This window comes from Boleophthalmus pectinirostris, unplaced genomic scaffold (assembly GCF_026225935.1).
Source record: "Boleophthalmus pectinirostris isolate CB_2022bp ecotype Guang Dong unplaced genomic scaffold, ASM2622593v1 HiC_scaffold_1, whole genome shotgun sequence".
Taxonomy (NCBI): Eukaryota; Metazoa; Chordata; class Actinopteri; order Gobiiformes; family Gobiidae; genus Boleophthalmus; species Boleophthalmus pectinirostris.
Genome location: NW_026570970.1, coordinates 25,814,898 through 25,832,653, shown reverse-complemented (window position 1 = coordinate 25,832,653; position 17,756 = coordinate 25,814,898). Strand labels below are relative to the sequence as shown.

Sequence of the window (17,756 nt, the reverse complement as noted above, 5' to 3'; positions counted from 1 at the left end):
TGCTCTGTCCCTGCTCCTCCTTCCTTTCCTCATTATGGTTTCAATTAGGTGATCTCCTGGGACGCAATGAGCAGAGAGGTGTTACAAAGTGTTTGGTGACCCCGTGCGAATCACATCTAACTGCGGATGTTTGGGGCACCACCTCTGACACAGACTTCACTGGAGCCACAAGTGAAGCAGGCGTCCAAACAAGTGGATTAGAGGGAGGAGCGGAGGGAGCAGCGGGGGAAGTTCTCCTCTCGCCAGTCAAGAGGAAATAATGACAATGCTACCTTCTCATGAATTATTAAGCAGCTTGTGGCTATTTTGGTCCATCTAAAAAGCATTATTTGATGGTCGGCGCGAGGCTGCGTGGTTGTGTTTCTGACAGCTGTATTACGGCTGATATAAGCGGAGTATTGAGCTGATCAGGAGAGAGACAAGCAGAGCAGCAGCAGCACACAGCGCTCGAGCCAGAGCCAGAGCACAGTATCAGTCAGAGCGCAGGCAGCAGCGGAGCCACAACAAACTCTCCTCTCTTCTCTCTCTCTCTCCTCTCCTCACTCGCTCCCCTCACTCTCCTCGCGCCGCTCTTCTGGAGTTGTTCCTGCTCCGAGCACGCCACTGACACGAGGAAGTGATCCAGAGCTGATAGCTGCCTCTAAACAAAAAACCCAAACGCAGACCTGGCTGCCCCCATGCCTATCGAATTTGTTTGCAAAATCAAATTTGCAGAGGAGGATGAGAAGCAGAAAAGCCAACAGGATGGGGACAAAGAGAGCCTGATCGAGGAGAGCTGCTCCCCTCCGGCCAAAGACCTGGCCAGGTTCGCCAACTCTTGCTCCCTCCATGGGATTAACCACATCTTTGTGTCGGGACGCCTGGGCATCCGGCAGACTCTATGGGCACTGGCCTTTCTCACTTCACTGGCTCTGTTTCTGTACCAGGCAGCCAAATGTGCCATCTCGTACCTGGAGCACCCACACGTGACCGCTCTGAATGAAGAGGCCACTCCGGAGATGGTCTTTCCCGCCGTCACCATCTGTAACATCAACCGCTTTCGATTTTCCGCTCTCACCGATGCCGACATCTACCACCTGGCCAACCTGACCGGACTGCCCCCCAAGAATCGGGACGGACACAAGCCCTCGGACCTGCAGTACCCTGCACCCGACATGCAGGACATCTTCAACCGTACAGGACACCAGCTGGACGAGATGCTCATGAGTTGCAACTTCAGCGGACAGAACTGCTCCGTGGATGACTTCACTGTGGTGAGTCAAAGTTTGGACAAGTTTACTTCACTACTTCACTCCGCTGCTCTGTAAAACTTACTTCAGTTTAGGGAATAATCGCGTTCCTAAAAGTTTCAAAGCTCATTTTGTTCAATAGACAGATGAAAGGGGAGCACTTTGACAGAATGAGGGATTGAAATTCTCTTTGTATTTACACTCTGGGGGCTAAGAGTTCCCATGATGCTTTTGTGCATGCAACACTCACACACATGCGTTTATCCCTGAGCCCCTCTCTGTATATTGCAACAGTTACCCCCTCAGCCTGAACCTTTTCTGTCAAAGAACAAAAAACCCTCTTACACTGAGTAGAGAGCTGTCTGCCTGTGCGTGCATGTGTGTGCTGGCTTGTATACTTTTCTAAGACGCTTTAATGCAACTCCAGGAGCTAAGTGAGCATGGCAACAAAATTGTCATCAAAAATAGCGTAGCCTAGCGAGTGTCTTCTCTTCTTCCTCCCGGCTGCCGGTCTGGTCTGCTCCCTCGCTCCTGACATCGGCTGCTTCTTGCTGAGAGCCACCTTTCAGCAGAGCGGAGTAATGCCTCTCCGACGTTGTATTTCAAGATTAAATATTTAAACAAAAGACATACATGATTTTTGCATTAGCTAGATCGACTAAAAGGGAATAAAAGAATTTCCAAGAGAGAGAGTGAGGACAGGAGGATGTGTCCATTTGTTTGTGTGTATTTTATTTTTTAAAGCGTGGCGCAGGTGAACGAAGAGTTTGTTCCCCTGTTCTTTGCACTATTTATTAACACTGCTGTCCTTGCCAAAGATGGATTTCCCCATCGCTCTTGGAGGAATAGGAATATGCAATTGCTGTAGTGATGACAAAGTGCAGGTGTCAAGTCTTAATAGGGTGTGTTGAACATTGATATGCTCACCTACGAGATGCAGCCTTATCGCGTCGGGGCACTACATCCAACTCTGATGTGCCAAATTAGACCAAAGGAATAATGACACTGTGCCCTCTCATAGCAGTGAGATAGATTATGGCTTTGGCTTTGTCTCCTGCTATAGACATTCATTTAAAGGAGATCTGCCAGGATTATTTTTTTTTTTTCCTTTTGCGCTTATATATGATTTGTTTTTCAGGTACCACTTTGTAATAACTACATCTTAATTAACCTGGATTAATCATGAGGAAAGACTTAATTTATAATGATTTATTTTTAATTTTTTATTAGGAATCAGGTTTAGTAACTACTTAATTAAGGGGTTAGTATTTAAGGTACTGAGTAAGCATGAATCATTCGTAATAAACTATTTGTTCATTATTAATTAAGTTCTTGTTCATGCCTTATTAATTCTAATTAAAGGGTAGTAGTGTTTAAGTATTATTTAATTATATGGACAAACGGGACATACATTCACATAGGGTCAACATTTCATATTTTAATGCAAGTATTACTTAAAAGTATGTTTGTAGATATTCTTTTCTTAGTCAATTACCATTGCAGTGTTTATGTTTTGTGTGTTTTTTTTTTTTTATTAAACTACTAAATTCATGCTTTGTCCACCGTAGACGAGGATAGAGGATGATCTCCTTGCTTTCGTGTAGAGACGTAAAAGTAGGTATGACAGGAGAATGGGTGAATTTTCTTCTCAGTTGTTTTGTCAGGCGCTTGAAAATGTCACGCACCTCAGGGAGTCACAAACTTTGATGAAATTGCAGCAAAAAGTTTATACTGTTTTTCCACTGCATATCCACAATCAATGTTGTCATTTTGAGCCCATTAATTAGCATTGCTTGACTCTCCTGTGTCAGAAAGCATCAGAAAACATGTGTTGTTTTTAAGCAGTTGGCCACATCATATCTCAAAGCAGGACCTCACTGAAGGATTCTCATAGACATTTGCTTTGGACTTGTCAGTTAGATTTGTTACAGGCTACTAGCTACCTTCCACGCATGACAAATTACTTACCCCAAGTCCTGCCTGAGAACACCATGGGGACTGCACAGGAATGACAGCATAATCTTCAATAAGTATGCAAAATTTGCCAGTGCTTATTGAGTTTTTATTGTTGTCATGACGATTAGTTCAAAAAGCCTATTCATTTTCCTATGCATTTTGTTTTCACTTTTCTGTGCAATTTGAAGACTTTACACCATTCTAAATATAGGATAGCTATAATCTATTATAATGTTATAATTTGCACATTTTAAATTGCAATATTCTTCTAAAATGACTTAATCAAAGAAAAAAGTCAGCTGATTTCCTTGTTAGAAAACCCAATGTGGTGCCCAATGGGAACTGATGTCACCATAAACGTCATCACAACAAAGAGTTGGCACCTCCTATAGATAACTGCAGATCATGATAGCGAACAGCAGATTTTATTTTTTTTAACCAAAATGACTACGATTAAGAACATAAAATTGGAGAATAAAATAAGTCGAGAACTGTGGGCACTACTACAGATAGTAGATTTTGTGTAATAGGTCTCCTTAAAATGTTAACAGAGGTTAACTTTAATTTAATTTTCATTCATTTTACAAACTATGAATACAAAAATATCCAATATAATGTTGTGTGAATTTTCAGCTCATTTATGCTACAGTACATAAATACATACATATGCATTACTCTATGCTAAAAAGTTATTTTGAAAAAATGCTAAACAATACTTTCAAAAAAATATTGTTACATTGAGCATGGGTGATTCATTATTCGCCATTAAGTTTTTTTTTAGACATGCTTCTTTGCAACTGCGGTTTCTTGTTCCCATGTTCCCACTGGACTTCCTGAAATATATATATTTTTTGCAAGCTCCAGGTGTCTTCTTTTGATACAATATTCAAAATCTCTATTGTCAGCATTCTACTCTAAAAAGTTCTATATAAATACTCCAAAACAATACAATTTCCACCCATTATTATAAATACCCTTTCTAAATAACTGTTTTGTTCCTGTGAAAATTAATTGCCTTGTGCATATTCAGTTCCCATTTCCATATCTCAGAAGACAAAGCAGAACGGTCTCTTCTAAATCTAAATGATGGCTTGAACATACAGCGGCACGTAGCTGTGGAATTTGTTTTTCCTCTTCCCCTACATGATTATTTGACGTCGGTAATAAGGCCATTCCTTATAATTAAAGATTACATTATTGACTCACAGAAGATAAAGCTGATTCAACAAGCCGTGAATAAATAGATTAATATTTTTCTCGCGGTCTAACACTGAATAATTGTCACTCTATTGTGTTGGGAGCGTAGCAGTGAGACCCATTGCTTTTTCTTTTCCACGCAAACACTGGTTTACTCTGGCTCTCAGCATTATCAGATTTGGCTCAGAGCAAGGACAACATCCCTTCTGCATATATTCATGGGGGGCTGGCTAAAATGCTATAGGGGTGGCATGTGAGGTGAGCTATAAAAACACAGGTTAACGCGGACGCTTGTGCAGTACAGCAGCTGCAGCCCGATTGCCATGTTTTATAGTTAATTGAATGCTTAGTATATGAGTCCTCTCCTCGCCCCTGCGTCCTCTCCTTCCATCACGAGACCTAAAAAACACATTAATGTAAATCAATACGGGAGGGACAAACAGCACAGCACACAGTCATTATGGCCACATGTCAGCCAGTGTGTGCTCTGGGAACATAGAGATATCAGCAGCACGGGGAATATTTACACAGGGGGGCATGACATAAAACGTTATGTTCTCTTATGTTCTGTTATATTCTGTAAACATAGACATGGTGACATTGAAGAAATCCACACTGATTTTGGTGGCTTTGCTGGATTAAAATTTCCTAGATAATAATTCTTGTCGCCTTTGGTATAAAATGATAAGAAAAAAGCAGTATAATTTAGAATCTACAGATATATTCTAACTTCTCTATCTGTAAATGCCATTGAATCGACAGTATTATTCTGATAAAAACAGGCTTGAGCAGTAATCTTTATTTTGAATTTTATGATACCACAAAGACGGCAGACGCAGTTCTCATCTCTAAGCTGTGAATCAGTTTCACTTTTCATAAAAAAGTAATAAGCCTACTCCATCCACCAGTAATAATAGTCTATTCATGGGTCTCAACTTCCTTTTTATATGGATTCAATTTTGAAGACTTTGCTATTTAAAAGATATATTTTGTTTTGAATTGTTAATTGCTATGACAACGGTGCAAATTTTTCATCAGTCTGAAACCCTTGGATATCCACAGTGGGCAAACAGGCAAACAGGAGCCCCCTAAAGTAGCCCCCTAGTGCTGCTCAAGAACAGATAAACAAACCTGAAATATGCTAATTCGAGTCTAAAAGTCAATTTATCTTCACTGATAATTCCTATTACAGCCGATTAGGTAATTAGACTCTTCTCCTCCCTCCAAGTCTACTGGGGAATAACATCATTTGTGCAGTAAATGATTCCAAATGAGAAAACCACTGGAACATCACCTCACCTTTTCTTCTGTGACTGTTTTTGTTGTTTTTCCTTCCAAAATCCAGCTTCACTCAAAGACTGACAAAATATTTCTTTTTATCCTGTGAGATGGAGGAGCGGCGCTGGGTCCTTGTCAGTCTCTCCCCTTTTACCAGCTGTGGGTTTGTAAGATGTCTGTCCTCACTGATGTAGAGGCAAAAACACGGGTTTGATTGTTCTGATACCACCAAAGACGCCCCAACAACACATGCGGAAAAATAACTGCCTTTTTAGATACATTTGTGTGTGTGCTAGCATCCTTTTTACAATAGAATGTAATGGGGAAATACCTTGGAAGTACTATGAATAAGTATTGGCAACTTGCTGTGAAAAATATTGAGCGATCCATTCTTAAAATCTAATGAGCTAGTGTGTTTTGTGTGGGTTCTGTGCTGGAGTGTATCATCATCAGGTTAAACCCAAAGCAAACAGGATAACCACATCACTTATTGTCTACTGATTTATTGGATCTATTTGTCATTTAGCCAATTGTTTTATTTTTTAAATAGTTATTTTCTGACAAACATAGCCATATGCAGCATATTCTGGGGTTTATAGCAAAATGAACAATAATCTCTAAATGTGCCATGTTTTTTTTTTAGATATATGTAATGGTTCTCTGATTGGCTAATCCATCTGTCAATTATCCACCCTCGATAGATGAGACAAAAGACTAGGGATGTAATGATATCCAAATGTCTCAATACGATATTATCACGATAGACATCTCACGGTACAATATTTATTGGAGGCTGATATAATTGTAGTTATGATGCTTTTTTGCTTTTAAAATACTCTGACAAGAATTTGGTGTGAAATATTACTGTATAAAAACATAAAGTGCTATGTTGTCTGCGCTGAAATGAATCTTGGGATATGTAGTTCCTGATGTTTATTCGCTATTGCTGCTATAAAACAATGCATTTAAGCAAAGGAACTTGTAATTCAATTAGGGATGTAACAGTAACCATTCTCATAATAATATCGTTGACCATCATAATGTATCAAATTACTAGTCTCTTTGCTTAAATTAAGAGTTATGTTGCATCAGTAACTAAAAAAAAAGACAGAGGAAACTATATAGACCATGATCGTTTGCTCCATTTCACTGTAGACTACTAGAAGAAATAACAATTCTAAGCACTTTTAAGTCTTAATTCTTTGAATTAAGTCTTGTCAAGGCATTTTAAGAGGAAAAAATTGCGTATTCACAGTTTTGTCAGCCTCCAAAAAATATTGCAATAAATATTGTACCGTGAGATGTATATCATGAAAATATCGTACTGAGAGATTGGGATATCATTTATCCCTACTTGTGAGGTTCATACCATGACGATATCGTATCATGAGACTTGGATATCATTACATCCCTAAATTCGATATATACAGTATAGTGACAGCCCACAGCATTTTGAGACCTTTGATGATACAGTATCACGATATTTCGGTTATTGTTACATCCCTACAAAAAAATGTCATGAAATATTTTTGCAGTGCTAAACACATGCTGTTTTTAAGTTTGTTTATGTCAGCAGCGTTTAATGTATTAAGATGTGAATAGTATCACCTTCTTGTCCTGGCCCACCCTCGTGCATATATTTGAAAGTGCACAGATGGCCTGTAGAGTGACATCCACTTTCCCACTGGGCTTCACATCTGCACAGTCCTGTACCAGCGCACATACACACATTGTACAAAAACACACACACACAAACACACCCCGCCTCCTGTCTCCCCCTTCTCCCCTCCGCTCCCGTTTCCTCCCCTTTTCTCTCTACCACTCCCCCCTCTTGTCTCCCATCTCTCTTGTCTTTCTCTTCTCGTCTCCTTGTCCCCTCCTGCCCCCTGTGTGCTACCCACTTCTCTCTCTTTCCTCTCTTCTTTCAACCCCTCTATGCTTTTTCCTCTTCTCTCTTCTCTTCAATCTCTCCACCTCCTCTCTTGTTCTCTGCCCTCCTCACTCCCCCGTCTACCCGTTTCTCTCTTCACACTTTCCCCATCTTTTCTGTCCACCACCTTATCCTCTCCCTGTCTCTCTCCGGCTCCGTTCCTGCCTCGTCTTCTCTCTCTCCCCCCTTTCCCCTCCTCTTCCCTGCCCTCCCCTCCTCCTAGGGGGAGCGTGAAAGTGACTGGAGCTCTGGCCTCACTTCCTCTCTCACAGCCTGTCTGTCAATTAGGCGTCTCGAGTTGCTCCGCTGTGGGTGTCCCTGCAGCTGAGCACCCGGCTGGTCTGTGATCCACGCGGTCGGCCCGGGGGGGAGCACAGTTACTGCTACTTGAGTAAACAACAAACAAATAAACAACGGGGGAATAGAGTTTGAGGTTTTGGACCATCTGTGTTAGGGGTATGGGTCCGATATGTAGGTTTTTTGACATGTTATGGACGATAATTGATATTTGCCAGTACCAATGTTAAGATTTTAAAAGGCCTGCGAACTTCACTGATCAACTTTTTAAATTGTGCTGTATTTATCTGAGATCTAAATCAATTTTTTCCATGTGAGTGTAAACATTTTAACCTAATTGCTCTTCTATTTCCATTACAGTAACACACAGACAGTGGGGCAGCTTAGAAAAATACTGCAAAATGTTCAATATCAAACTGACATTGATAACTGGGCAAACCTGTATGCTTCACAGTACCAGTGTTGGACCTGATATATCACCCACAGTCAATGTTTCATATCAGGAGAGTGCTATCTTACTTACTACAATTACTTTAAATTATAATAATTTATTACTGCTTGTACTAGAGTAGTGCAGGTGACAATAAATCAACCACGGGGGCACTGAGCAGACACATGAGTGAGGAGTGATGAATTGTAAAAATATGATATGAACCTGCAGGGTGTTAAAGTCTGTGATGGAAATGCAATTTGTAATTTTGTTTTGATCTATATTTTATTACTGAGGGCCTTTCACATTTCTTTTAAGATTTTTTTTTTTTCAGAAAAATAAATCACAATTATACAATGCTCTATATTATTGAAAAGATATAGTAGCATATAGTAGACATTCTGCTGCTACTATATGATGCTGCTCTGATACTACTACTGCTACTGGTACTGCTGCTGCTACTACTATAACTATGAATACTACTACTACTACTACTACTACTACTACTACTACTACTGACTACTACTACTACTACTACTGCTTGGAAGAATGGAGCCTAAAAGCCGTCCAAAGATTTATGACATCAGCTCCTTGTTGTAATACTCACAGTCCATTAGAGTGGAGTTTATGAGATCAAGCGTTTATATGATTTTAATAGATTTTTATGTTAATGTATTGCTATTAACTAAATTAAAATAAAGCAATATTGTGAGAATGATGTGATGCCCCTGGACATTTGTTTCCAAAGCTGCAGGAAATAAGCTAAAATAACACATTTCAAATTCAAAACACTTCAATTTTATTTTTTATTGTTTTGTTTTTTATTTGAAGCTCTCCGTCTTTTTACCCATTTCACTGTGTAAGTACTCAAATAGAGGGTTACCAGAAGTGCTTGTCTCTTAAAGAACCCTTTATCAGTTAATAAAAAAAGAGTAAAAGTTGTCCTGATGTTTTCTGTAAACTCTGCACTTAAGAATTATTCAAATGCTGCAGAATATTTTGGCTGGAAAATGTCTCGTATTTTCTGGAAGTTGTTGATAACATTGCATCATCTGTGCTCTGTTTAAACCCTCGGTGAATTTCAGTTTCCCCGTCCAATTGTAGAATTAGAATTTAGTGTCATTGTACAAATATGCAACACATTTTCAAGTGCACTATCAAGAGAGTACAGAACAAAAATGAATATTAAATAAAAAAACTAAACTTCTGTAATCACACAACTCACATACCTCTTAACAACACAAACTGTCAGTATATGCATTGTAAAGAGCAATGCCATGGTATTGTGGTGATGTTTTTTGTTTTAACTTATCTTTAAGTGCTTTAGTTAAAACCAAAATTAAAAACATAAAAAGTTTCAGGGCTATGTAAAAAGAAAAACAAAATTGATAAAATACGTTAGATCATTTAAAGCTGCGTAACTTTTCTGGTGGAGGGTCCGCCGCCTCCTTGTCTCCATGGAGATATTACTGTTTTTTCTTGCTTATTCAACAGTATGGAAATAAACTTGGTAACTGCAATGAACACAGATTAATGGTCAGATCTATGGAGAGGCAAGCCTGCACATGGTAAGAATTCTTGTTTTTAAGGTATTTTTGAGCTATGGAACACCTGTAATTGAACAAATGCAAGAGAGATATATTTAATGCCCTATTGTGGAACATTCCAGAGAAAGACATAACACCTTCATGGAGACTCCACCTTAGAAGTTACATAGTAAACCTTTAAATATAAAAAATATACCCACACTGATCTGAATCTCTCAGCTGCCTTTGTCTGGCCATAAACACATAAAGGCCCAGTCTGTCTCTCCTTTGTTTTTTTGTACTTGAAGTTAAATAATACACTTAAAATAAATGACTATACTCTGGCTCTTTTGAGAGGAGACTTGATATTGCGCTCCAGGCCTCTTCACTGTGAGATGTATTGTAGTTTGGTCTCTGGGCTCTTTCTCTATGCATCACCTTTGTCTAATAACACAAGTGCCACCTGTGAACAGCCACTGCACAACAATGAGATGCAAACAGCTTGTATTTGCAAATATTTACTCTTCACATCAGTCCCAAGTATACTTCAAACACTCGGAGCCGCTTGAATAGCTCCTGTAAATGGTAGATCACAGATATTGTACTTACAGGGTCACTTTGAGTTAATCAGAGTAATGGCGCTCAACAATGACCATGCACTTTGAGGTTCCAGAACTAAATTTCCCATTCATTTTACCAATTCATTTTTTCCATAGACCTAAAAATAATAATATTCAAGTTTGAAAGCTTACTAGTTAAACGCAAGTAGTATATTTTAAACAGTTTGTGGTGGTTCAAAGTTATACCTTGCAGTCTGTGCATCCTAATTATTGAATTCATAAGCGCTTTTCATAACTTTCAGAGACTAGTGCGGTGTTTTACTATGACCATAAAGCTGACAACAACTGGCATACAAACATGCACTTCCAGATTATCGGTAAAAAAAAATGCTTTGTTGTTAGATGCAGACAGTGCATTATAGGAAAAATGTATTAAATTTACTTCCAGAACCTTGTTGAGCTATGGCTTTTAATACTGAATTACTTGTAAACATAAAGGGTTAAGACAGGGGTCTCCAACCTTTTTCCTCCAGTGAGCCACTTTTACAAAATGAAAATGCCAGAGAGCTACTAGAAATTGAGACGATTATAAGAAAGAGGGCGAGCCTTGGGGTACAGTTAGATGACTATAAAAAAATAAACCATTGTCCATTTATTAGTGCACAAAGTTAGGTGTCAATGTACAATGGTAATAGGCATTTAATTAATCAAATTTTACTGAAGCAGCACAATACATATATTCAGAAACCCCTTGGCGAGCTACTTGGAAGAGGGTGCAGAGATACTGGTAGCTCCCGAGCTACAGGTTGGAGACCCCTGGGTTAAGAAAATGAATAATGACTAATGACTTGAACATTTAAATTGTAGCCACAAGAATAACTGAGTATAGCCTCCTGCCATTTCTATAAATACATTTAGACCAAACAACAAATGCAACAATTGCCAGTATTTACCAATATTTAATATCTATTATAACTATTACCAGAAGAGGCGAAACTTGTGTTCTAAAATCTGATAATAAGTGCATGAAAACTACATGGTAAGAGCACTCAAATCAAAGTTGCTAGTTGAAGTACCAGAGCAGAGGTTACTACTCCACCTGTTTGGGAGCAGTGTGTTTGATTGTGTGGATCTGTGGCCCAGGGCTTTTAAGTCGATGATAAAGGTTTCCGATGTTGTGAAGCGCAGCCCCCCTGGAACCCCCCCGGGTGTCTTTTAGTGGCACAGGCATTTGTCTCCCTCTGACACGTCATAGAGCGGCTCTGTGGAGGTGTTAATGTGCGCGCTGTAATAAGAGTACACACCAGGTTCACACACATGGAGAGAGGGGGATTGATCATGACTCCGGCCAGCTGACACTCCCTCTGGTTGGATCAATCAAGTTTATGAAAAATACAAGGCGCTGGATGAACTTCTACTGGTGAAGCGACTAAACAGGGTCAAACCGAAACAAGACCTATTGCTTACTTCTTTTTGTTCATCTTGCTCAGGCCTGTCACGATAATTACAATATTGATTTATCGTTCATTATATGAAAGATGGAACAATGTCTTTTGGGGATCAGTATTTATTGTGTGTACAGTTTTCTTTGCAATAGTTGAGAGAGATTTTAGAAATTTTTTCGTACTATGATCAGTTTTGAGCTGTAGAGGGTAGAATACATAACTTCTATGGCTAATTAATGGTTCACTCTATTTATTTGTTACAGCTCATCTGTTTTAATGATACAGAATATTAAAAATGGTTTACTGGGATTATCCTGCTTTGTGTCAGTGATATGAAGTAATTTCAGTATTATCGTTTATTGTAGTATTTCTTTCTATAAATTGTGTTTCCAAATGTGTTATCATGACAGGCCTGGTCTTGTTTTATGTTCAACTATGTAACGGTTGCTTGAGTTTTTTGTGAAAAGCGCTATATAGGACTATATACAGTAGCTATATAGAACCAATGTATTGTTATTATTAGACAAACTCTACACCACTGGGTTTGTAGATTCCATTGTTCCCGAGGGTAAATTTGTCCTCTGCATTTAAATCAGAATCCAACTCACTGTTACTTTTATTCATCTCCGAGGGGAATTTTTTTTTGTTACAGACATGCAGCCAACCAGCAGAAGAAATACAGTGATCAAAGATAAAGTTAAGAAAAACTTTAATGAAGAGTATCACAATAAAAATCTAATTACACAAATTTGATTTTATATCAGATGATATTTATATTAAGGTACAATTTTACAACAGTGAGATAATGACCCGTCCTTGATCACTGGTATGAACCTGCATGGCCAACACTGGTCAGGATTACTCTTATGAGCATGTTTTGGATGGAGGAAAATGCTGGAGAATCAAATCCACAACCTTTTTGTTGTCGACAACAGTAGCCACTCAAACACCTTTTTGGTTTACCTCTCAAAGCCAACTTTTTTTAATGGCTAAAAATAAGAACAAATGTTATTGTTCCCATTCTGTCCACTTATGAATCACTGTCTGGCCTTTCTATATTTCATATTGCCTACCAATGGTAAATCATGTTTTTAAAGGGCCTATATCACGCTATTTTCTGATCTGTTGTTTCATAAAAAAACAAACCCGGAGTTGTGTTTTGTTTCATTTACACATGTTTAACACAGTAATCCTGCATATTTTGCCTGTGTTCTTCTCTCAAACAGAAAACACTCTATTCCACCTTATGAGGTCATGTGACAGTGCAGGAAATGGTCCACTGTGTTTTTAAACACCATATTAGAATCATTTGGATAATTTGAGCTCTGAAATTGCCAATCTCTACTCAACAAAGGTAAAAGGTAGCTGTTAAACCACCACTTCATGACATGACAAGTTTGAAGAGAGCATTTTGAGCTTTGGAGATGTAGACAGACTAATAAAAAAGGATTACTCAAACGTATGAATGAAGCAAAACACAACCCCAGGTATGTTTTTGAGGAGGTAACAACATTATAACTTGGCTTAAAGCTCACAAGAGTCAATTTTGTGTAATATTGGAACTTTTGAAGACTGATCAAAACTACAACTCAACCATATCGTTTTGGTTAATATAAGCGTTGTATAAGTAAGTGCTAATTGCAATTGTTCACGGTCACATCCCTCTCAAGTCTTTCCGTCTTGTGCTCATATTTTGCCATATTACACTTGAAATGAATGAATGTTTAGTGAATGTCTGAGTCCGTTTTGTTTCACTGCTTCTTTGTACGAAGCTTAGGTGCAAACACATTGAGAGAGTTGGTTTAGAAGATTGATCATGGCTTCTGCCTCGTGCCCCTCCCTTTGGTCCAGATCAATACATCCTTCAGTCACAACACTTCCCTCCTCTTTCCTCTCCTCTCCTCCTCTCTCCTCTCTCCTTTAGTCACTGCTCTGACTAATTATCTTGTGCCTGTGTTTTGGGCTCTATCCTCGGCTGCATTTGTTAACACTGCTGGAGAAGTGAAGATCTTTACAACAAGATATCTGTTTGTTTTAGCGTATGGCCAACCCAAATCCATCAATACACTGTCTACCTTTTCCCAGTGGGACGCTTGGAATTATCGAGCAATTCAAAATGACTCAAAGCCTGAACAGACGAAAGGCATTTAGCGAAATTTGAAGTGACGGACCAAATAGACAAGAACTTTCTCTACCAATTGTTTTTAGGTGCTGAAATTAACTTATTTGTTCCATTAAATGTATCAGTCAAATTGAAAAATAACTGAATCAGAAGTTTTTAATTAAATTCTTGTGTTTTCATCCACAAAGATATTTAATTAATTATCGGTTTATAATTGTTTGAGAAAGATCATTAAAATAACAAGCACCAAAGTATTACTATACTTTTGCTGACATTTAAGCATATGTCAAAATTATGTTGATGTTTCTCTCAACAGTTCTTTTTTTCTTTATTATTATTCATAGTACTCTGACTGACCTCCCTTCTGGTTGGTTTCTGTATTGATAATTAAAATAGAACATTAGTGAGAGAACCAGTTTTATATGCTTGGCCATTTTAATCACTAAATGACATTTGCCATCTACAGCATATGCACTAATGGCCCAATACAGTGACTAGACATCGCTCCACATCTGAGGTAATGAGCTCAAGAGAACTGGTTTAGTGCACTTGACCCACCTATCAGTGTGCACAGATCATTGCTTTAGATGAATGGGGATTAACACGGACTGTCAGTGATTAGAAGCCTATTGATAACTTGTCATCCTTTTCAGCTCTATTGTAGACACATTCATTGTTGTCTTGTGATTTGAAGACACATGTTGCACGGTTTAATATAATATTTTAAAAAAAGCAAACAAAAAGAAACCAATAAACAACAATAGACAAAAAAGTTAAATGTGTCCAGGTTTCAATACATCAAAATCATATTTAGGGAAAATGTCCAGGCAAAAAGTGTTGGAAAATGATATGCATACTACTTTTGTCATGTTGGTGCAACATACTGCTATGGCCTGCACATACTCTTATAAAATAGTCTATCGAGTATTCAAAGCTGCTCCCATCTCCCTTTGTCTCCCATTGTAAGTGATTTTTGTGTTTATGCCGTGCTGATAACTCGATGAGTATTCAGAAATAAAGACGTAGACTATGAAAGCCTTGGGCCAGCACACTCTAAATGTGCACTTTTCCTCTGAGCTGCCAATGGGAGCTTTTTATTTTGTCATCTTTCCCAGTCACTGAATACATTAGTACATATTCCTCTGAAAAATTAACCAAGCTTTGCTTTTAGACCTGTGCCACATAATGGCTTTGTGCTTCTTCATTCCCCGCACTCGTGAGCTTTAATGACTTTGCCAGGGATAGCGTACAGAGAAGGTGTGCACAACTGGAGCTGCACACAATCACATTCTGTATGTGTTTATTTTACTTACTTGGCAAATAACTATAGATTTAGAGTTTGTTATAGGAATGTACAATATTAAGAATGAATTTTGTTAAAACTGTTGAATAAAGACATTTCTCTGTAGATTCTTTGCCGTTGGGGTATTAATAACTAAAGCTTTTTTGGCTCTTGTAACAATGTTCTTTTCTGGTGTAAACGTTAAAGAGGATCATGAATCTGAAATGTAAATTTAGAGGGGTTTATTGAGTCGCTAGACAAAGTGAACAGTGTGGTTACAAGCACTCCAGAAAGGATAGGAGGAACGCCCTGAGTTTGGTGTTTACAATTTTTACACTGTGTATCAGTGTGTGTGTGTGTCTGTATGTGTGTCTGTGTGTGTGAATGTGAAGAAGGTCAGCATAATGTTATCTTCATAAACTCCCAAGCAGCCTCAGGACCACAGGACCTCAGATAGCCGCCATGAACCTTAGCATTAGCACAAGACATGAGATTAACTGTAAGGATAAGCATAATCAGTTTGTATTTAGGTTCATTTTGTAACTTTTCTGTTTTAGGGTCAGCCACCTGCTCATGTCTGTGGGGATGTTTTTGCTTTGAAAAGAATGTTTAAGTATGGCATTAAACAAATGTCTTCACGTCACCACCAGACTGTGTTACAGATATACAGATATCATATTTTTGGAGAGACAACCCCCCAGTACAAATGAATGGTATATTTAGCTATTAAAACAAACCCCTGGATCCCTGAATTAAAGCTATACCATGAAACAATCCAGAGAAAGCATCTCCATGGAAACAAACAGGTGGCATACCCTCCACCAGAAAAAGTTATAGAGTTCACCTTTAAAGGGCCCATATTATCTGTTATAATGTTATTTCCTACCTGGAGTTCTTCTCTCAAACAAAAAACAATTCTACCTTGTGATGTCATGTTGCAATACATGACCATACATACATGCCCCAGAATTGAATCTCTACTAAAATAAAGGCAAAAGGTATCCTGCTTCATGGCATCACAAGGTGGAACATTCAATATTTTGAGCACTGGAGATGTAGACAGACTGATAATAACAGATTAATTAAACATGTGTGAATTAAACAAAACACAACTCCAAGTATGTTTTTGTGATGTAACAACTTAACTTTGTAACATGGCTTAAAGCTCACAAGAATCGAATTTATGTAAATAGGGCCTTTAAATTTAAGCCTTGGATGAATAACTTTGAGAAACATGAATCCAATTTCCCTATGTAATTTGAGATATGAGTTTGTACCTCTCATAAATGGCTAAATTAATCTCCATTTCCGTCTCTTTTCCACACATTACACAGAGCTGAAAATGCTTGTGGGAATGTTACTCATTGAAGCAGAAGGTCTGAGGTCTCAGCACAGCCCTTGGAAAAGAGCAGTTCTTGTGTGGGCTCATTTGTCTGCTTACCAAAAAGAATAAAGTAAAAACCCTTAATTTGTTTTGGCATTGGTTGGCTAAACTGAACTGCCAAAAAAGACTAAATGAGGTTCTCTGTTTAAAAGAACCACTTATTTCTCAAATGATTTAACAAATAATTTAATATTTTACTGACCCTAACCTTAACTGACCCTTTCTCACTGTAATATGTATCTTTGTCCCTGTCTTGCATTGATACAGAAAAACATGGCCACTCTATGAACTAGTAATTATCCTTTGAACTTTTCTCTGAGAACTGAAAATGCCACCATAAGATTTTTTGCCATCGTTGAACAATACAAGCTAAAACAAAACTTCCTTCACGAATGCTCTCGAATATAGGTGTTTTTCTTATGCATAACCTTTGAATTTCCCAGTGTAAGTGCAGGAAGAGAGGCTTGGCATAAAATCACAGTGCTTTTTGTGTGGCAGGTTTGTTGTTGCTTCCCACCGCATTAAAATTAAAGTGAAATGCATTTCTTAATGAAAGCTTTCAGCACTCCAGCCTCTCCATCTATTATGAGGCCCCCCTTTCACACTGAACCACGTCTTGTGTTTATGATATTTTGACTGGAGTTTTTCAAATCTAAAAATTACAGCTCTTGGTGAAAATGTCAGTTGTGATTGGCCCCAGGGGAAACAGCAGAGTCCAAACAAACCATTTATGTATTACATTTACTTGAAAGAAAACATTGTAAAATCCAAACTGAACTCCTTGCTTTTGCAGTTTTTGGACATTATTGTTTAGCTGTCCATTATCTTTAATATTAAATGCTTCTTTTGTCCGGTCTGGTGTATAGACTGCCATCCATTTGCCCCCTGTTGAAAGCCTGTGGTAGGTACAGCGCTGTGGGCAGTGTGTGTCTCTGTGATCAGCAGCATCGTGGACTTTCGAAGGATGCAGTTCTGTCTTACAGTTTCAGAATGTGGAATTGGCAGCAAGCGTCTTTCTCAAATGAATGCTCTGATTGGTTAGGAGTTTTCACCAACAAATACCAAAGTGTCAATGTGGGTCATGGCCTCTCATGTGGAAAACACTGTACTGTGGTCCAAA

General features: G+C 38.4%; 1 protein-coding gene across 1 annotated transcript in view; it reads left to right on the top strand.

Annotated features, from left to right (window-relative positions):
• The first annotated feature begins 677 nt into the window (after positions 1 to 677).
• The window catches only part of asic4a (acid-sensing (proton-gated) ion channel family member 4a), a 162,653-nt gene continuing 145,574 nt past the window's right edge, over positions 678 to 17,756 (top strand). The window contains 1 exon segment of the mRNA XM_020920288.2: positions 678 to 1,253. Coding sequence (XP_020775947.2) covers positions 678 to 1,253 — 576 coding nt within the window.